The sequence below is a fragment of the Culex quinquefasciatus genome, chromosome 2, assembly GCF_015732765.1.
Source record: "Culex quinquefasciatus strain JHB chromosome 2, VPISU_Cqui_1.0_pri_paternal, whole genome shotgun sequence".
Taxonomy (NCBI): Eukaryota; Metazoa; Arthropoda; class Insecta; order Diptera; family Culicidae; genus Culex; species Culex quinquefasciatus.
In genome coordinates, this window is record NC_051862.1 from 141,667,904 (window position 1) to 141,689,485 (window position 21,582).

Below are 21,582 nucleotides of genomic sequence, written 5' to 3' on the forward strand. Positions count from 1 at the left end.
GTGTCGGTTTGGGGAAGGCGATGACAGCTGTGGTGGGCGTTATGATTTTTTTTCGTAACGCATACCGGTGACGGTTTCCCAGTGAGAAATGTTGTGCACCGAATACGGAAAGTAACGGTCTACGCTTCCGGTGGCCCGTCACCTTTTCGTTTGCAGAAATTTTAAATATTGAATATTTCGACGCCACCATTTCAAAAAACATCATGTACAAACCATGCGTTTTGAGAAAAACGCATTTGAATGTTGAGCATCCATTTTCAATTCCCATTTTAATATAAAAGCAAAAAAAGATGTTCTAATGATAACAAACGATGAAAAACGTTGCTTTTATTGATACTTGATCATCCAAATTCAATAAAACATTATTTCCGTAATTTTATTTGAGAAAAACAAACATAACTCCTTTTGAAATCACCAACGTCTATATCACCCTGCTGTCATTGAGGGAGGCGCTTTGTTATGATTCGTTTTTCTTCGCCGAATGTACATGGCGCTTTGTTCATGTTGCTTTTTTTCGTCACGAGGTTCATGTAGTCTTTTGTTTGACAGGTTGACTGGGCTATATAAACAGGGACTGCTGATGGCAGAGATTTTGTTTATGTTACTTTATTTAAAATCATGATTAAACAGACTTTACTGAAGTAACTTTTGCTCATTTTTGGTGGAGAGGTAGCTTATTAGGTGTGTGGGCCCGCATAGCACCCCCCTGTATATGGATCTCAATAGGTGGGTATGGACGTCAACCCCCTGTCTCCGCACGTCAGCACACACACAGCAATCAGCGCACAGCAGCACAGTCAGTCCCTCGGCAGCGGTCAAGCAGCTCGGTGGCGTCTCGGTCGCATTGGGATTCCGACACGCAGGAAGCATAGTCTCCACAATGGCGAATCCTGCCAGAAGAAAGATTTCTTTTCTGGTGAAATCTTGTGTGTTTTTTTTTTCTCGACATCCCTTCAGCGCGGTGGCAGGTGAGTTAAAAAGGAAGGCGGTGACGCATTCTTTTGGTGTGAAGTGTTTTGTTGTTGGAAAGTGGTCAAGAAGAAGGTAGAGTGACGAGGAGAGAGGAGTGGGAAAAAAATTGAACCGCGTGAGAGGGAGAAAGAAATTACAGGTCGGCAGGGGTGTCAGATTTTCAATATCTGTACAGTTTTCTTGGTTTGTCTGCAAAAAAAAGTTTCTCAAGTACTTTTTTGAGAATGTTAGGTTTTGTTTTCGCACGGTTTTTAAGAAAGTTATGAACAAGTGGTTTCTTATTTGTAATTAAAGCGCAGGCTGAATCCAAAAGAAAACAACGCGGATGTTGCAAAGAGGATGGGTATGAAAGGACCATAAGGAAGTGGTCGAAGGAAACAGTTTGACGTTGTGAAAGAGGAGAAAGGCTTGTAGGTATTCACTGGAATGTCTGAAGTGACGAGGCTTGTGAATGTCCACTTATGCCTGGCGTAAAGATGGCTTGGTGATGTTCACTGAAAGGCTTGTAGAATTGGAGGCTTGTGAATTTCCACTTATGCCTGGTGTAGAGATGGCTTGTGAATATCTTCAGTAAGGCCTGTGCGGCAAGGGTTTGTGAATGTTTACTTAACGACCTGCGAGAAGACAACAACGGCTTGTGAGCTCTCACTGAAAGGCCCTTCCGGCTTGTGAACTCACTGAATAGGCCGCAACGACTCCAACAACGGCTTGTGAGCTCTCACTGAAAGGCCCTTCCGGCTTGTGAACTCACTGAATAGGCCGCAACGACTTCAACAACGGCTTGTGAGCTCTCACTGAAAGGCCCTTCCGGCTTGTGAACTCACTGAATAGGCCGCAACGACTCCAACAACGGCTTGTGAGCTCTCACTGAAAGGCCCTTCCGGCTTGTGAACTCACTGAATAGGCCGCAACGACTTCAACAACGGCTTGTGAGCTCTCACTGAAAGGCCCTTCCGGCTTGTGAACTCACTGAATAGGCCGCAACGACTACAACAACGGCTTGTGAGCTCTCACTGAAAGGCCCTTCTGGCTTGTGAACTCACTGAATAGGCCGCAACGACTTCAACAACGGCTTGTGAGCTCTCACTGAAAGGCCCTTCCGGCTTGTGAACTCACTGAATAGGCCGCAACGACTACAACAACGGCTTGTGAGCTCTCACTGAAAGGCCCTTCTGGCTTGTGAACTCACTGAATAGGCTGCAACGACTTCAACAACGGCTTGTGAGCTCTCACTGAAAGGCCCTTCCGGCTTGTGAACTCACTGAATAGGCCGCAACGATTTGCGAGAAGACATTAACGGCTTGTGATCTCTCACTGAAAGGCCCTTCCGGCTTGTGAACTCACTGAATAGGCCGCAACGACTCCAACAACGGCTTGTGAGCTCTCACTGAAAGGCCCTTCTGGCTTGTGAACTCACTGAATAGGCCGCAACGACTTCAACAACGGCTTGTGAGCTCTCACTGAAAGGCCCTTCTGGCTTGTGAACTCACTGAATAGGCCGCAATGACTTCAACAACGGCTTGTGAGCTCTCACTGAAAGGCCCTTCCGGCTTGTGAACTCACTGAATAGGCCGCAAAGATTTGCGAGAAGACATTAACGGCTTGTGATCTCTCACTGAAAGGCCCTTCTGGCTTGTGAACTCACTGAATAGGCCGCAACGACTTCAACAACGGCTTGTGAGCTCTCACTGAAAGGCCCTTCCGGCTTGTGAACTCACTGAATAGGCCGCAACGACTCCAACAACGGCTTGTGAGCTCTCACTGAAAGGCCCTTCCGGCTTGTGAACTCACTGAATAGGCCGCAACGACTTCAACAACGGCTTGTGAGCTCTCACTGAAAGGCCCTTCCGGCTTGTGAACTCACTGAATAGGCCGCAACGACTACAACAACGGCTTGTGAGCTCTCACTGAAAGGCCCTTCTGGCTTGTGAACTCACTGAATAGGCCGCAACGACTTCAACAACGGCTTGTGAGCTCTCACTGAAAGGCCCTTCCGGCTTGTGAACTCACTGAATAGGCCGCAACGACTACAACAACGGCTTGTGAGCTCTCACTGAAAGGCCCTTCTGGCTTGTGAACTCACTGAATAGGCTGCAACGACTTCAACAACGGCTTGTGAGCTCTCACTGAAAGGCCCTTCCGGCTTGTGAACTCACTGAATAGGCCGCAACGATTTGCGAGAAGACATTAACGGCTTGTGATCTCTCACTGAAAGGCCCTTCCGGCTTGTGAACTCACTGAATAGGCCGCAACGACTCCAACAACGGCTTGTGAGCTCTCACTGAAAGGCCCTTCTGGCTTGTGAACTCACTGAATAGGCCGCAACGACTTCAACAACGGCTTGTGAGCTCTCACTGAAAGGCCCTTCTGGCTTGTGAACTCACTGAATAGGCCGCAATGACTTCAACAACGGCTTGTGAGCTCTCACTGAAAGGCCCTTCCGGCTTGTGAACTCACTGAATAGGCCGCAAAGATTTGCGAGAAGACATTAACGGCTTGTGATCTCTCACTGAAAGGCCCTTCTGGCTTGTGAACTCACTGAATAGGCCGCAACGACTTCAACAACGGCTTGTGAGCTCTCACTGGAAGGCCCTTCCGGCTTGTGAACTCACTGAATAGGCCGCAACGACTTCAACAACGGCTTGTGAGCTCTCACTGAAAGGCCCTTCCGGCTTGTGAACTCACTGAATAGGCCGCAACGACTACAACAACGGCTTGTGAGCTCTCACTGAAAGGCCCTTCTGGCTTGTGAACTCACTGAATAGGCCGCAACGACTTCAACAACGGCTTGTGAGCTCTCACTGAAAGGCCCTTCCGGCTTGTGAACTCACTGAATAGGCCGCAACGATTTGCGAGAAGACATTAACGGCTTGTGATCTCTCACTGAAAGGCCCTTTCGGCTTGTGATCTCACTGAAAGGCCGCAACGACTGGTGAACACTCACTGAAAGGCCTGTCTGGCTTGTGAGCTCAGCGGAAGACATCAACGGCTTGTGATCTCTCACTGAAAGGCCATTCTGGCTTGTGATCTCACTGAAAGGCCGCAATGGCTGGTGAACACTCGCTGAAAGGTAAGAAAAGAGTGAAAGTAGAAAAGAGTGGAGAGAAATATTCACTGGTCATTAATTAAAGTATGTATGGCACCATAGAAAACAAGTGGAAGGAAGAGGAAAGAAAGAAATGGTTTTGTGTTCGAAGTCTGCACAATTATTCTGGTTTGATGAGGAAATAACAGAATTTAGATTTGAATGATTACCTCTTACCCATGTTGGCCTGGGTTCAATCCCAGTCGACCCCGGTTGACATTTTAAAAGTTTAGAGGTTAGGCATATAGTTTTGGTCGTTAGGTCAGTCCAGGCGTAAGAGTCTTCTCCCTGGAAAAGGTATATACTTGCTTCGATAGAGTCGGCTGGAAGAGGTATAAACTTGCACTTATGTTGAATCGTTTTTTGCATTTTTTTAATATCTGTGTAGCCACTTTTCATATAAATCTCCTTTTCACGAGTAAACAAGGTATTTTTTCTTAAAATTATTTGTATTAGTATAGCCTTGGACTTAGCCGGCTGCACGCTTCATTAGGTCCTTTTCGGTGCAGGGATCTGGTTAGGACCGAGTCGGCTTTTGTAATTACATTGTTCTTAATGCTAAGAGTAATTACAGAAGATCTTGTGTGTAAATGTTAGTGGGAGGGGAAGAGAGTAAACAAGGTTTTTACCTATACTCTTTTGACATTTTTAAATACACGGAAGGGCCTCGTGGCGCGATGGTTAGCAGCTTCGGCTGCCGATCCTTAAGTTGCTATGGGGCGCGGATTCGATTCCCGCCTTATCCGCCTGGCCTTCTATTGGATGGGGAAGTAAAACGTCGGTCCATTTGCATAAAAGAGGTTTTGGGTGACTCACCACGTATAACCTTTGGACGCCTAGAAATGAACAGAAACTTGAAACAGAGACCACAAAAGACCCGGGGGTCGTAAAAGTGGATTGCTTTGCTTTTTTGGGAATTTATATCCGAATCGCAATAAAGCTTGCTAAAACTAGCGAAAATTTGGTTTTATCTCAGCCTGCAAAAAACAAAAACATTTCGCTACTTTGAAAAGTGGTCAAATTAGTAAAAATAATGTCCTATTTGGTGGGTCAGTTTTGCTATAATCAACGATTATGTTCGCTGGCATTCCAAAATCAACCAGTGGATTGTTGTGTTGGTTTCGAAAGACAATGTACTGGTCCAGCGAAATTTTTCGCATGATCAACATTTTTTGCACTGATCCAGCGTTTTATTTTGCTGACATATGTTTTTTTCCAGCAGCAGTTGCTTGTGCAAAAATAAACCTGATAATTGTTCTGCTGGGATCGGGAGAAAATTCGCCGGTTTAGTGGATTTTTCACTGAACCAGCACTAGATTAGCGTATTTTTGTGCAGATTTCTGAACGAAAGCAATAAAAATAAACAGTATCGAATGAAAAGATCAACGATAACACAGTAATTTGCTGAAGCGTCAGAAGATTTCACAAGTCACATAGATGTTTTTGAACGAGTGAAACTTTGTTGGAAATGTTTTCCAAACATAATCATTAGTTTGGAAACAAACTTCCACTTCACGCTACGGGTTTGTTTACTGACGCTGTTAATGTGTCAAACTATCAAGTGCAAAAACTATTTTCATATTAAAAAGAACTGAACTAACCTTTGAAAACGTTCAAAAAAGTTTTGTTAGCTGAATTGGGGTTAAATGGGCCCTAGATGTTTTCAGGGTGCATGTAGTTATTTTTAATGAATTCCTGGGACATTTTCACATAAATTAAGTGCATTTTAGATGACCTTATAAAGCCTCCATTCCAGATACAAAGCGATTTTTAAGAACAAAAAAAAGTTGATAAAACCATATCCAATCGATTCCCCAGATATTCTTACACATGTCGGGTTTTTTGCCCGACCGCAGCTGCTTGTGCCAAAATGAATCAGAAGATTGTATCGCTGGTTTTGGACGAAAATCTGCTGAATTGGAAGCTATGCCAAACGATAACACAATAAATATCTGGGAAGTTGGATGATTTTACATGTAACATTGATGTTTTCAAAACAAACATAATTTAGCTTATTTTTACAAGTTTCCTTTCATACTATGGGTTTTGTTTACTTACGCGTTTAGTTGTTGACTTTTTTGATAATCTTCCAGTAATCAATTAATTTTAATTTTGAGTGATCGACTACACAGAAAAAAAATCATGTTAATATTGCATCTGGGAAGGGGTACATCTTTTATGTCAGAAAAAATGTGTAATTTTACCTCTGGAAATGTGTAGTTTACCACTTTTCTGGTGTAATGTCACTTTTTCAGTCTAAATTGAGGTAAAATTACATCATAAAAGAGGTAATATTCAACCTTCCAAAATTAAAGCTTCCAAATTTACATTATTTTTTTGTGTACATTGCACTCTACCACTTCAGTAAACAAATTACTTTTCACTTAGTTCAAAAGCTTGTTGTGTTCCGTCAATCAACTCTGAGATGAAAATGACAAATGACATTTCTGCCAGAGTAGTAGAGAACTACGCTGAAAACAGCGAAACACAACGCAAGTGTTCCGAATTTGTGGGTGCTCCGAATATGTGGGATGACTGTAATAAGCGAAAACAAACCAGCAGATCTATGCTGCTTGTTTTGACTTTGCTCCACTTTTGGTGGAAATTAGTGTGGTTCGCGATTAAGATGTTTTCGAAAAACTAACTTTTCAGTAATGGACTGATTGTTCGACTCCTTTTGCAAAAAAAATCTCATGTATTTTTCAGCGTTTTGGCTGTAGTGGCACAATAAATAAAGAAACCTCCTTACCACGGACAAACGGGCATGACACCAGCAACAAAATTTCTGCAAATTTCCGAAGCAAACTATCACTTGCACCATCTATATTAAAGTTGTCGAAGTAGCATCGCACGATCACGCATGATTTCTCAAAATGTCTTATGCAATAATTAATTCAAACGTTTAGCATTAGTATACTGTCGTTCAAATCAAGTCCGTCCCATATTTCGTCAATTTTGAGTTGATGATGCAGTTTGGTTCGAAATCATGTGAACCATCAGAAAAACCAATGAAATATAAAACTTTGTTCTAAAAAAACCATAGAAAATCCACTTTTTCGAAAAAAATTACACGTAGCCTTATGGGCAGGATAAACTTGATTTGCTTTTTTCTCGGCTTGCTGTTTTTACATATGGGACGGACTCGATCAGAGCGGCAGTATAGTGCTAGAAAAAGTTTTTGGCAGGCCCGTAGCCAGGGGGGGGGGGCTTCCGGGCTGCAGCCCCCCCCTCAAAATTTTTTCCATTTTTTTTTTTAAATTGAACTACCTTAAAAAATTTTAAATCAATGATTGTGTGTTCTCTTCCCAGAAATAATTTGTAAGATAGAGAATCAAGAATTGATTGATCAAACTAAGTAATTTGCCTGTCCATTGCCGGGCTCAGTTTTTGTAGATTATTGTGAAATATTCACTGGTCATTAATTAAAGTATGTATGGCACCATAGAAAACAAGTGGAAGGAAGAGGAAAGAAAGAAATGGTTTTGTAAAAATGTGTTGGGAAAGACATCAAAAGAATGGACAATCGATAATAATCGAAAAAAAAAAAACAATTCGTCAACTGCGTCTTCCTCTTTCACCAGACGGTCGTCGTCGAGGCGTGTTCATCGTGAAGGCTGCAAGGGTGTCGGCAACAAATTAGCGTCTCCATGATGATTTGAAGATTATATCCTTGTCCTGATTCTAAAGTATGTCCCCTCAAATGAGAAGCACTGGCGTTGCTGTATTTTTTTTTCTAGAGAAGGGGGGAGATGTGTGGGCCCGCATAGCACCCCCCTGTATATGGATCTCAATAGGTGGGTATGGACGTCAACCCCCTGTCTCCGCACGTCAGCACACACACAGCAATCAGCGCACAGCAGCACAGTCAGTCCCTCGGCAGCGGTCAAGCAGCTCGGTGGCGTCTCGGTCGCATTGGGATTCCGACACGCAGGAAGCATAGTCTCCACATTAGGAGTACTTTCAGAATATGCAATAACCCAGAAAGTGTCAAAATGTACATGATGCCTTTTGAAATGTTACCGTCGATTTATGAAATAAATTGATAATTGGGTACTAAAGCCCTATCTCAATTTTTATGTACAACGGTAAAAAACACGATTAAAAACCATTTCTGATCACTTTTTTTCATTTTAAAGCAAAATTTTTTTTGACAAGACAACATTTTTTCGATGGATCAACTATGGTCCCCTTTTTTTTATTGTCCGCCTTGTGGGCAGATATTGGGATTAGTTCACCTCGACCGTCCTAGCGACTATCTTTTGTGATTCCCTGTTATACTCTTAAGGCTGCAATTTTGCTCGAATCTTATTGAGAAGAATCAAGCTATCTGTTTACAGTCTTTTTTCCAATGCACATATACACTGGTAGAGTGCGCCTGAACGCAGTGCGTTGAAGCGTGGTTGTGCGAAAGGAAGAATTCTCCTCTCGTGTTTTTTTGAGTCCGAACACTCATCGTATCTGTTAGCGCATCTTCGGCTAGTTGGCCAGTCAACTATCTTCCGAAGTGCACAGATCAGCCGAAGCTAAGTAGTTGTAGTTGACCTAGCGAAGGAGAAATGAGCAACTTTTGAAGAATTGTTGTGGCTCGCAGGCTGTTGATGTCCAACTTCAAATGATGAGGACGGACGGGGACTGGAGCGGTCCCTGTTGGCTATTTTTAGATCTCTCCCCTTTGTCATCAGTTTTTCGGCTCTCTCGTATTGACCCGACTGTCGTCACTTGGCATTGGAGCTCTTCGCCGAGTAGTCCATTTTTGACTAACTTGAGGTTTCTCCAAAGCGCAGACAGCAGGGAAAGAAAAACCTGTACTGATTTTGCGGGATGACCAAAGCTCCAAAGCTGCCACCCGAGGATTAAACCTCTGACCTTCCGCTTGTTAGGCGGATCCCGTAACCACTCGACCACGGGAGGTTGGTCCCCTTTGAACGAGCTGTCAAGTAGGAGCTTTTCTGTCAAGAAGGACCGCGAGGTTAATTTTTCAAAATTGATTTAAAAATCAATTGATTTAAAAATCAGCATTTCTGAGTTACTCGAGTACTAAAATTATTTAACTAGAAAATCACTTAATTTAGTAGAAACATTCACAAATTTCAAAGTTGTTAAGGGACCATCCATAAACCACGCGGGCACTTTTTCGGGAATCTCTTACCCCCCCTTCCCCTCCCCCTCGTGGACAATTATCCATACAAAAAAAAACTGTTTTGTATGGATCGTGGACAATCGAGAAATTAAAAAGAGAGATGTGAACCGGTAACATGGAGTGAAACTTTCGCAGCTGTCATGGTAAAATTCACAGCAACTTGACAGAAAGTTTAACTCCATGTTGCACTTTTAATTTCTCGATTAACCATACATTATAGACATTTTCAGTAGAATAAGCTTGTAGTATAATTTTGATTTTTGCCTATGACAAAATAATAATGTTGTTTGAAAAAATATACCAATAATTATATTGAATTTCGAAATTTTTAATAAACATGTTGTTTTTATTTGAGGCTTTAGCAATGTTCAGAAAAAATATGTTTTAGGAAATAAAATTCAAAACAGTATTCCATTAGCTAAGAATATATAATTTTATTGTGTAATGGTTCACTATTTTAGCTTATTATTACATAAAAATTCATAACAACAACGTTAATGTAGATGTGTATTACAATATCTCTAATAGCATTAATATTCATCTTGCTAAAATTACAATTTGCCGGATTATTAAATTATTACATGTACTAAAACCCAAGAAGCGTTCGATGTTGGGCGATACATCTCAGAGTTTGTACAGAAGAAGACAAAACAAACAAAACACATCATCAACACACATTTTCTCGTAATAGCTGAGCGTGCACTTAAGCTTACCGGAATGCTTCAAACAATATATGTATTTAAACCCGAAATCCTCGCGACGTGGCAACCGCCAACCAATTTTGACTAGACTTTTTTTTTCTCAAGCGATACTCAATTTGATCTGCTACGGAGGGGCATGCAAATTTTCTGATGATTCTACTTCGCAAACTTAAAGTTTAATTTGTTCGATTTCTTGTTCGATTCCAAAGCGGAAGAGGGGTTTCACGATCGCAGCAGATCCGCCAGTGGGTCATCGGACGCAGGTGCCGACGTTGCCGAAAGGATGGCGGGCTTGTCCTGTTTTTTCGGTTGGGACGAGGTCGGTTTCGGTGCAGATTCTACGGGGAGAAATATGTTAGTTATGAGTTTTATTGCTAGCTGATGCGATAACTTACTACTCTTCGTCCCAAACAGGTCATCCTCGTCGTCATCGTCACCGTCCGAGGTGCCGAACAAGCTTTTTGTAGCCGTTTTCTTGTCGACAGCTTTGGGAGGGGGAAGCGCCTGCTTTTTCGAACTGCCGAAAATGTCGTCGCTGTCCTCGTCCGAGCTGAATATGCTCTTGACCTTCTTTTCGCTCGGTGGTTTCGGTTTGGTGGGCTGCGTTGAAGTTGCAACAGGCGCCACTCTCGCAACAGCAGGTTTGCTGCTCGAGAACAGGTCATCGTCGTCGTCGGACTCGTCGAAAATGGACTGCTTGGGGGGGACGGTTGATGGCGTTGGTTTGGGTGGAGCAGGAATCTGCGCGACCTGCTTCGGTGGTGGAGGATTCGCGGGCGCAGTTTTGGCCAGCTTGACAAACAGGTCGTCGTCGTCCGTCTCGTCGTCGCTAAACAGTTTGGAGGAGGCTTTCGGAGTTGCGACCGCCACGGCGGGCTTCTTTGGTTCTAGTGCTGCTGGAAGCAGCTTGCTTTCCTCGAGGTCTTCGTCCTCAAAGAGTTTCGGTTGAGCGAGTTTCATCGACAGTTCACTGGCCAGCAGTTGGTTCGGGATCTGTAAGTGGGCTGCGGTCACTTCTACGTGCTGGGGCTTCACCTCGGAACCAACAACCACGCGAGTCTCCTTGGAAGATTCTTCAGCGGGAACGTCCTGTTTCAAACTGCTTTCGTAGTTGGCTCGCCGAGTTTGCCGCGAGGGCGGTTTCCGTTTGGTTTGAATCTTCGCCCTACCCTTGTTCAACTGGGTCAACTTTCCCGTTCCAAGCTCCGGGTCCGCCTGCGGAGGTTTCACCTCAGGAACATCCGGTTCGTCCGCCACTGCCGGAGCAGCCGCCGGTCTTCGCGCTCCCGGCAGCAGAGCGTTCACGTTGATGTTAACTTTGGCGCTCAGCCGGTTGATCTTAGGCTTTTCGCGAACTTCCTCAACTTCCCCCTTCTGTCGCATCTCGCCAATGATGGCGGAAATTTTCGTCGAAACCGGCGGCGTCGGCTCCTGCTTGCGTTCGTCGACTTCGTCCCGATCGTCCGGCGGTGGTCCGTCGTCGTCCATGAACAGATAGCGGTGGTTGGGCTTTGCGTTGGCGGCGTTACCGCTGTTTGGTCGAGATCCGAAAATGTCTTCGGCGGGATCGCCGCCAGTTGCCGGCTGCTGCTGGCCAGGACGAACCTCGTCGAACTCGTCGTCATCCGGCGGAGGCACGTCGTCAAACAGTCCGATGGAGTTGAAGCTTAAGGCACTTTTCGGTTCGGGGACGGGGAGATTCGCAGGACGTTCAGCAACAGTCTCGATTTGCGGTGGTCCTTCAACTTTCAATGGCTCTTCTAGCTTTTTCTCCGCGCCACCGGAAATCGTGTTCGTTGTCAAGAAGTAGTCGATATCGTTGGAAACGTGTGGAAATTCATCGTCCGGAGGAACGTCCCACGGTTCTTCTTCCTCGGGAGGTTCGTCCGGAATGGGAGGTTTTTCTCTTACTGGAGAAACCTCTACAACTGGAGTTTCGACCTTACTAGGAGCAACCGCCGGAGGCTCAACCGTCCTCGGCAGTGGTTCCGGTTCTTTCGCTTTCTCCACGGCGGAACCAAACAGCGCTTCCTCGTCGACTTCTTCGTCGCTGTCCGAATCAAAAATTGACTTTTTCTTGAGGATCTCCGCCCGAATGCTCGCTTGTCCCGTCGGTTTGCTAGTGCTGCTTGAAACCACCACCGGAGGCACCTCATCGCCACTGTCTACATCGTCAAACAGATTCACTTTAGGCTTGGAAGGCGTCGTAGACTCCGAGGGCTTAAACATCTCCTCGTCGTCCTCTTCGTCAAACAGATTAACGCCTTTTTTCGGAGTGCTGACCTCAATCGGCGGCTTCGCCGCCACAGGTTCCTCCTTCTTCACCGGACTTGCCGCAGGAGTCGACTTGACTCCAATTGGTGGCAGCACCAACTTCCCACCAGCCACCGGCTTCTTCCGATCGCCTTTGGGTTTGAAAATTTCATCGAAGTCATCCAGCGGCGGTTCGTCATCGAACAGGTTTGCGATTCGACGTGTCGCGCCGTTGACGGACTGCTTCACCGGAACGAACAGATCGTCTTCGTCGTCGTTGTTGTTCAGCGCATCGTCAAGCTTTTTGGGCGTTGGTTCGCTGCGATTGAAGTTGTTGTTGAACGAATCATCGTTCCCACCGTCGTCGTCGCTCTCGATGAACAGATTCACCGGTTTTTTCACCGCAGGTTGGCTGGTGGACGGGGTTACGCCCGGATCCGCCGGAGGCGGTTCGTCCTCAAACAGATTAACCGTCTTTCGAGCCTGCTGCTGCTGCTGTTGCGCATTCCCCCTGAAGAAGGAAGATACCGGTGGCGCGACCGGTTGATGCGTTGGCGTCGACTCTTCCTCGTCCGACTCCTCGAACAGGTTTGCCACCTTCGTCCGCGACGACACACTGTACGTATCGTCCGGCGGTGGTTGCTCTGGGAACAACGATGGAGGTCGGAATGCAGCCACCGCTGCTGGAAGAACAGGCACCTTGGCTTGAGGCATTTGCGGTCGCCGTACGCTGGACGTGGCCGAGTGAACCGACATCGTGTCATCCCCAGACACGCTCGGATCAACCGACGGAGCCCGTTTTCTTCGCGGATCTGCGTGCACCCCCCAAACCGAACCCTCCGACTCCGACGGCGTGTGATTACTGGTCGCCTGCGACGCAAACATCCCCGTATCGTCCGTATCTTCGCTCGAGTCCGAGTACTGCTCCTTACCATCATCCCCGTCCTCCTCCTCCTCCGAATCGATCAACCCGGCGTGCCACTTCTCCCGCCACTCCCGCGACCCAATTATATGTGGCAACGGTCGCCGTATATACGGATACTTCTGAACCGCCCGCAGCACCGTATTCCGCACCGCAGCAGCCTCCTCGTCCTCATCCTCACTGTCACTGTCGCTGCCCAGCTCAACGGTCACCTTCTCGAAGCACTTGTACATGTTGGCGATCGACTGCTCAACCGCCATCTGAAAGACGTCCGCGTGCGGGAGTCGCTCGCCCGGCTCTTCGACCTCCTCCCGTACCGAGTAAAAGCTCTCGTCGTCGTCTTTGACGCGGTTCTCGACGAACTTTACCTGCTGCACGCCGTTGAAGGTGTTGGAGGCGTTCGCGAACCGGATGTGCGTTTCGTCGAGCTGGAGCAGAAGGGTGCCAAGGTTGTCCTGCGTTTGCTTGCACTTTTGCTCCAGGTTCTGGAAAATGGAATAAAATCCGTATTTGAATCACCAACAGCTTCAATCAAGAATAAAAAAAAAACGTTACTTAATCCACCCTTAGGTGGTTGGCGCCTTCCTCACATTTAAAGGGTGCTATCCAAAATGCAAAAAGTGCGTAAATAACACTTAAGTGCTTATAACTTTTGATAGGGTTGTCAGATCTTCAATGTTTTGGAAGCGTTAGAAAGGTCTTTTGAATACCCATCCTACGATAGGTTGCATGAGAGATCCGGACAGCATTTTCATCAAAATATCTGAGATCCGGCCTCCAAAAAGTACATAAATAACTCTGAAGTGCTTATAACATTCGATAGGGTTGTCAGATCTTCAATGTTTTGGACGCGTTGGAAAGGTCTTTTGAATACCTATCCAACGTTAGGTCGCACGAGAGATCCGGACAGCATTTTCATCAAAATATCTGAGATCTTGCCTCGAAAAAGTGCTTAAATAACATTTAAGTGCTTATAACTTTTGATAGGGTTGTCAGATCTTCAATGTTTTGGACGCATTGGAAAGCTCTTTTGAATACCTATCCAACGATAGGTCGCATGAGAGTTCCGGACAACGTTTTCATCAACATATCTGAGATCCGGCCTCCAAAAAGCGTATAAATTACACTTAAGTGCTTATAACTTTTGATAGGATAGTCAGATCTTTAATGTTTTGGACGCGTTGGAAAGGTCTTATAAAAACCTTTCTGAAAATGTATAGCATGACGGGTTTTCTTACAAAAACCACCCTTTTTACAATCTTCCGGACTTTTGCTAAAATCGTTTTTTTAGCATAACTTTTCAAGTACTTAACTAAACTGCATAATTTTTAATAGCGACTTATGGGACCTCAAGACGAATCGAATGACGCCAAAACGGACAAAATCGGTTCAGCCAATGTCGAGATAATCGAGTGACAATTTTTTGATCAACATCCCACCACACACACAGACATTTGCTCATAATTTGATTCTGAGTCGATAGGTATACATGAAGGTGGGTCTAGGAGGTCTAATCGAGAATTCAATTCATTTTTCGAGTGATTTTATAGCCTTTCCTCAGTAACGTGAGGAAGGCAAAACAAATTTAAAGCCTAATTTTCAGCTTTTGAGCATGAGCGTGAGAGACCACCATGGTTGCCCCACAGTTGCTGGACAGGGCCGTAATATTTTAAAATTTAGGGTTACCATAACTTGGATCTCTGCGTGAACAGTCAACAGTCATTGGCCACCAACGGCGCCCGCCGTGTCAGTTTGTAGATCTCGTGTGGATGGGACAGGAATGTTAGTAACACTTGTTGCTACTGCTCTTTACTGATTCTATGACCCGGATTATCAGTACTCGTTATTTCAAATGTTATCATCAATGAACAAAATTAATATGATAAGGTAAGAGTTGGTTCGACTTCTTTTACGTTTCTTGTACTGAGAAGGGAAACCTTTCTTGGCTTGTGATATCGGCTGACACAAGTTGAATGTTTCCTTCCTTAAAATAAATTAATCATTTCAAAATTTAAGTATGAGTGGAAGCTTATCCATTGATTGATCAAAAACGTCATGTTAGTAGAAAACATAAGTTTGTAGGTGACACATTCTTCCGTGACGTTACAACGGTTTGACGTATCTTTTTTCAGTTTTATTTTGCTATAACTCGGAAATTTCAAAGAAAACAGCTCAATATGTTTACAGATTCTAAAAGAACGTTAAATTTGCCAGAAGAATCAACATTGGGCCAAGTATTTAACGTCTCGGTTGCTGTCCTACGAGTAAATATCTGGAGTTTTTTTTTTTTTTTTGAAAAGGTCCTATAAACCAAATTTTCATTTTTTTGCTCAAGGTGGTTCTAAAAACACCAAAAAAGCAAAAAAATAAATTTTGGTTTATAGGTCCTTTTCAAAAAAAACTCCAGATATGTAGCGTGACGTTACAACGGTGTAGAATTTTATTCCTTCAATATTTATTAGAAAAGGCAAAATAAACTAGACTTTTTCATGTTTTTTTTTTAAACGCAAAGGTAACTGCTGAATCGAATGCCATCATTGGTTTTTCGCAATTCGCAATTTTCAGTATAAGAGCGGGCCTTGACCGATCTTATCACACTAAATCAGGAATTCGTTACTCGGTAATTTTTTTACTGATATTGCTCAGTAAAAGTCATATTTTACTGAGCTATCAGTAGTTTTTGTCAAAATTACCATGCTACTGTAAAATAATTACTGAAGTTCAGTATAAATTACCAAACTACGATATTTCATTCTGCTGATTAACTCAGTAAACTCATGTGTTCGGTTATTTTTAACAGCTCGGTAATTGAAGTACTGATTGCTCGGTAAATTTTGGTGAATTTTACTGGGAACTCAGTAAATATTACTGAGCTCAACTGTTGAAACTTAGCTGTCATTTAATGTGTTTTGCTGACGCTTAGAAAACGGTTAAAAATTATCGGTGTGATGAAAATTTGCTTAAATAGTTATAAAAACAACACATTTATGAAAAACTTTGGCTATTATTTTAGAGGTAAGGTTATTTTCATTTAATAACAAATTGATGTTCTGATTAAATATAAACTTTCTTTCAGGCAAGATAAAATGCAGAGATATTCTTCAGACGATATGATTCTGTTAAAAAGTAATGTTTATTAAGAACTTGGTTTCGGACTAACTTCAAAACTATTATTTTGGATCTCTGAAACATGCGTGCTTTTAAATTCGTTAATTTTATTGTAAATAAATGTTTTTTTTTTGTTATTCTAACCTTCAAAATCAATATGAACCAAAAGGGGAAAAGGCATTACTGTAAGCTCGGTAATTGTTCCGAAATTAAACTGAGTGCCCGTTAAAATTTTACCGAGCTCCTCGGTACAGATTAACCGGAGCTGTCAAAAGCAAGTTTACTGAGCACCCAGTAAATCTAATTTTTACCGGGCTGGCTACCGAGCGCTCGGCTGTTGAGATTTCGGTAAAAATTTTACCGAGTACGGTAAAAAAATCTAAGTATATGCACCAGGTTCCCGACGAACAAACACTGCTCTTACACCTACATCTCACCCTTGCTCTGAGTCAGTACGAGCAACACGCTAGAACACGCTTTCGGTGCTCGTGCCAGGCATTCACACCTTCTTTTTTTTCATAACTTATTTTTATTAGGTCCTTTTAGGTGCTGTGACCAGGTTAGGACCGAGGGTCAATGGTACCAAAATAATAAAAGAAAAAAAAACGTAACTGAAGAAGATGATCATTTTCCCACGCCATGTGTCAACAAGTGTGCGATCACATCAATCTGTTTTTCGGGTGTCTTGCACTGCCTCAAGCGTACTCTGTATTCTCGGTAAATGGCCCACAGCTCCGACTCGCTGTACAGCTTCCGTTCGCCTTGTTGCTCCTTCGGGGTTGCACCGACACCTTCTTTTCCGGTTACGCATTTTAACTCAGCCGGGGGTGGTACATTGTGTTGTGTAAGCAAAAAAATGTATTATTTATAGTTTGAATTGAAAATCTAAATGTTATTTACTGTGTGTTGTTTTCTCCGGAAATCTCTCCTAGTGTTGGATCATGTTTATCTGTTGCAATTTCTTCTGTCGCGGTGTGTTGTTACAATTTTATTGTCCTAAGCATATTATTAAAAAAAATAGCAAAAGTACAATAGTAATGTGTATTTGTGTTAATTCTTTGATCATTCCATAAATTGAGCAAGGGCTCGAACCTCACTTGTTTGAAAAAAGTGTGATGATTGAAAACAATGGACAGTGACTATTAAATAGTTTTTTTTTAATTTTAAAGAATCAATAGATAAATAAATAAACAAAAGTTAATAAATATAGGCAACAAACAAGCTTAGATTGTATTAAGGGCAATTTATAGGGCAGATGAATTATTCAAATATATAAATAAAAAATAGGCGCATGATAAACAAAATTGACATCGCTGCCAAATTAAGGGAAAACAGACAGTTTGTTACAGCAGCATCAATTGATTAAATAGAGTGGAAAAGCGTTGAGAGATAAGAGAATCAAAAAAGTAAAATCGAAATCAAATGAAGGATAATATACAGAAGCCGTGTTAGAAAATCAGAAGAATAGAAGATAGGTGGTAGCTGAAATGGAAGGAAGAGAAACCCCGTTCTGCGATGTTCAGGTACATTCACATCAGTTGACTCAACATGCTGCGAATCAATACAATACCGTCTACAATCACAAATTACTTCCCTTTCCCACATAGAGCTTTATGACGTTTCACGTACACACACTAGCGCACCATTTGATTTTGCCTCTGAGAAAAAAAAAAAAACAAAAACAAACCTGCTATTTTAGTTGAAAATTATAATAAACATGCCAGGAACGCAGCGCAACGGCAAACGAAAACGACGACGACGACAAAAGTCCATGCAGAGAAACAGAGCGCGAGCGGCAGGCAAGCAAGCTCGTGAGAGTTTGAACCTGAGAGAGAGCACGTGCGTGTACGAATTGGAAATAAACATCGTTGTTAGGTAGCCCCTTACAGCTGGCCGCGCAAAAATGGTCAGTTTTGGGCGCTAATAACTTCGCGGGAAAAAATCCTAAAAATATGGTGTCTTCGGGAAAGTTGTTCTAAATTTAATGAAGGTTCTACATTTGAGAAATGGTAAGAATCGGATAATTATGGCGCCTTCCACAGGTAAAAAAGTAAAACAGTTGCTTTTCTCCATACATTTTGACGCTTTTTCCCATACAAACTTTAAGCGATTGGAGGGAGGGGTTCCCGTGGTTAGAATGAGCTCCAATTTGGAATTTAGCCTAGTGATGGGTCAATCTTTGATTTCAGGGGGTAGCCCCAAAAAACTCCGGATTTGGACCACTCTAACCTGTACTCTTTATTTTCATTTCGAACTAGCATAGTTTACTCATTTTCGTTGACTACTTTTTTTTTAATCAGAATATTTATGACTTGTTTGTAATTATTTTTTGAAAAGCTATTTGAAGCCACATTGAAAATTGAAAATTTACATCAATTTATCGACCCAAGGCACGGCTCTGCTTATCTAAAATCATAATTATCAAAATTGTTCAACTAGCCACGTGGGAAAAATTATAGCGAAAAAACGACAATGTAAAATTATCACACATTGCAACTCCGTACTATTATTTTTTTTGTAATTCATAATTACGTAATCCTAAATTACAGAAAATCAGAAATTATTACTTGTTGTGACGGAGCACGTCCCTCATACGGCCGAAGGAATCCCCTCGTATTACGTTGGTATTAGTGTTTGTTTTCGTTTTGACTGGTGCCCGTACTGTCGCTTGGCAATCGATCAGAAGTTGAAAACAATCTGAGCAAGCGGGAGCACGGGCGCAGCTAAGAAAGTAGTTGCGAAAAGTCACCGTAAATGTAAGTTTATTGTTTGTTGTAAACGTTGTTAACTGTAATTAATTTGTAAATAAAATTACAGTTTTGTAGCATGTGGTAAATGAAGGAGTTTTATTTGCTCTGCTGACGGAACCGGTGCCCGGTTGAGAAGTTTCCGCATGTCTCAACAAAAACTGCAAGCCGAAAACGAATTATAAATTTGATTTTGAACAAATGTAAATTTCCGGCTAGTTTTTCTTTGACATGATACATAGTTTAACCAACAAGTTATCGTGTCCAATAAAATTACAAATTAGATCTGATCGATTTTTGTTTCGAACTTTATTTACATATTCAGATTTACTCTTCTATGTATAAACGTTAATTCAGATAAAGTATTATTGAATTTCGAATCACAATACGCAATTTCTCAGTTCCAGCACTGATCGACTTACCTTCGAAATTTGCACCATGTACTGCAGCAGCTGACCGTCCGACTCGAGTGACCACTGGGGAATCCGCTTTCGCAGCTCATCCGGTGGCAGTGCCTGCAAAAAAAAAACAGCGTTAATCCAAGGTGAAAGACGGCACACAATTTGTGAAATCAAACGATACGAATGCAGCCACAATAACTCGGTACGATTTTCGCTATTACCATTTTCGATTCGAGCATAAATCACACGAGATGCAACTCAATTGGAGTTCGCGTGTATGGCCACCGTATATTAATGGCCAAAGAAAGTCTAAACAACTCAATCAGCTCCCGCGGTGAATGTGCGCAGCTCGTATTGTGCTACGACGGCCCCCAAAAATTAATTCAACAATCGTGCTAGATTGATTAAGAGCCACCCCGCGGCGCGGAGTACACTAAATCAACCAGCGCAATGTTCCACTCAGCTGAACATTTGGGAGAGTTTATTGTGGATCCTCCTCCTTCTCCTTCAATTTCCAAATCGGTTCCAACCGGAGCAGATTGCAAAAGCAAAACAGCTGAGCTAATCGAAGAAACTGGGCAACAAGAGGCGAAGCCAATCAAGCGCAAGCTCAAGTCAGCAGAAGCGGCATCCTTATCAGTGCAGGGATCGTTCTTCTTTCATTCTTCTCATTCGGAGGCCACTCAAGATAAAGCAGAATGAGCTGGCAAGGGGATGAAAGCTGCGTAATCGTTTATTATTCCACGATAACTCACCATGTTTTGATGTGACGATGTTCACCGATTGATCGCGAGTAATCTGCCGTACGTTATGAACAAGGTTTTAAAAGATTTCGTGTCGAATTTCACTGGAAAAGTACCATTTCGAGCAAACTTTGTTTTCAACTTTTTATTTTGTCGAATCATAACAAAAAAAATCTGACATGTTTCCAAGGAACTTTGACAGCTCCTGGCTGCAGGGTTGGTCAAAGCGTTACAAAAGATTGGAGGCGTTACATTACACGGATAAGCAAAACTGAGTCTTTAAGTGCCTTTAGTCCCCCTTGCCTTTATAAAGGCAGCCAACTACGCACAGTAAAAACGAAAATATCTTTTGATTCATATTAATTTTATTTTTAACATTGATTCTGAATAACTGTATAGAAAAAGTCAAATTTCACAGTAGTTAAGTTAAATGATTCATGTGATAAAAGTATACTAAGTATAGGTCATCGTTGAAATTTTAAAGTTATTGCAGTTTTAGTGAAAAAAGTAGATTTTTCGCCGATTTCGTCATTTTCTGGTTTTTGCGTGCTGTGCGTCGAAAAACACGGATTTTATTTTCAAAAAATCATATTTATTTAGGAATCCTGTTAATGGACTCCTCCCATTTTTTAGTATGTTACGTAAAAATGTCCGGGGAATCCGTTAAAAATATTTCCAGACATAGGTGTCGCATTTTGAATTTAGTTTGGTTAACCACGGTGAATTTTCATGAAATAATTCGAACTGCTAAAAATCCACCAAAGAATCTACCGGTGGATACTTTTAAACCACAGTTATTTTTGTGTGATCAATATGGTAGATGCTTTGGTGGATTTTTTCAGTTTTTGCTTTTTGGGTGTTTTTTAATAAGGCTTTCTAGGCCCAGTGAAAAAAATATAATTTAATTTGAAAATGATGAACTCCTCGTCACAGTGTCCTGATGCAAACAATGATCGAGCTCGAGCTGTCACAGCCCTGCGAAGTATGTTGGCTGATATATCGGGCGGTCAGTCAAAAAAACCAGCTAGAAGTTGCCTGACAAAAAACTTTTGCTAGAAAGAGATAGGAAACCTGATGCAAACAAATGTCCAGCTGTCATGTAAACATACTTTGAATGAGTTGGTGATTTTCTGACTAGAAAGCCTTATACCCCTGACTCAAGGCGGTTTCAAAAACACCCAAAAAAGCAAAAACTGAAATTTTGGTTTATTGAACCTTTTCTAAAAAAACTCCAGAACTGAAATTGGTTAAAATGGCGAGGAGTTCCGTAGTAACATTTCGATTTTTCGAAAAAGTGGTTTTTGTGAAAATCGACGGAAATGGCCATTTTTCAGACCACCCTAACACGGCGTAGGTCACCCTAATGGACAAACAACAAAAAAAAAGGTCTAATTATTTCGGCCAGGTAACCCCCACAAAAATTTTGAGTACGATCTGAGCACTTTTGTTTTTGTTCAATGAGTGTGTACACTAGCAGCCGAGCGGTGAACATCCCTAAAAATTTCGTAAC

General features: G+C 42.6%; 1 protein-coding gene across 1 annotated transcript; it reads right to left on the reverse strand.

The window, feature by feature from the left end:
* Positions 1-9,861: 9,861 nt before the first annotated feature.
* Positions 9,862-20,252, reverse strand: LOC6037119 (WASH complex subunit 2). Its single transcript, XM_038254403.1, has 4 exons — positions 20,085-20,252; positions 19,351-19,443; positions 10,294-13,558; positions 9,862-10,236 (listed from the first exon to the last, which is right to left on the reverse strand). Exons 1-4 carry the CDS (start codon positions 20,085-20,087, stop codon positions 10,121-10,123), a joined length of 3,477 nt encoding a protein of 1,158 aa, XP_038110331.1. The 5' UTR covers positions 20,088-20,252; the 3' UTR covers positions 9,862-10,120.
* Positions 20,253-21,582: the final 1,330 nt, after the last annotated feature.

Coding starts and splice junctions, on each gene's coding strand:
- LOC6037119 (XM_038254403.1), bottom strand. Junction 13,559..19,350: donor ACATGGTGCAAATTTCGAAG/GTAAGTCGATCA, acceptor TCCATTTTCCAG/AACCTGGAGCAAAAGTGCAA. Junction 10,237..10,293: donor CCTGTTTGGGACGAAGAGTA/GTAAGTTATCGC, acceptor TTCTCCCCGTAG/AATCTGCACCGAAACCGACC.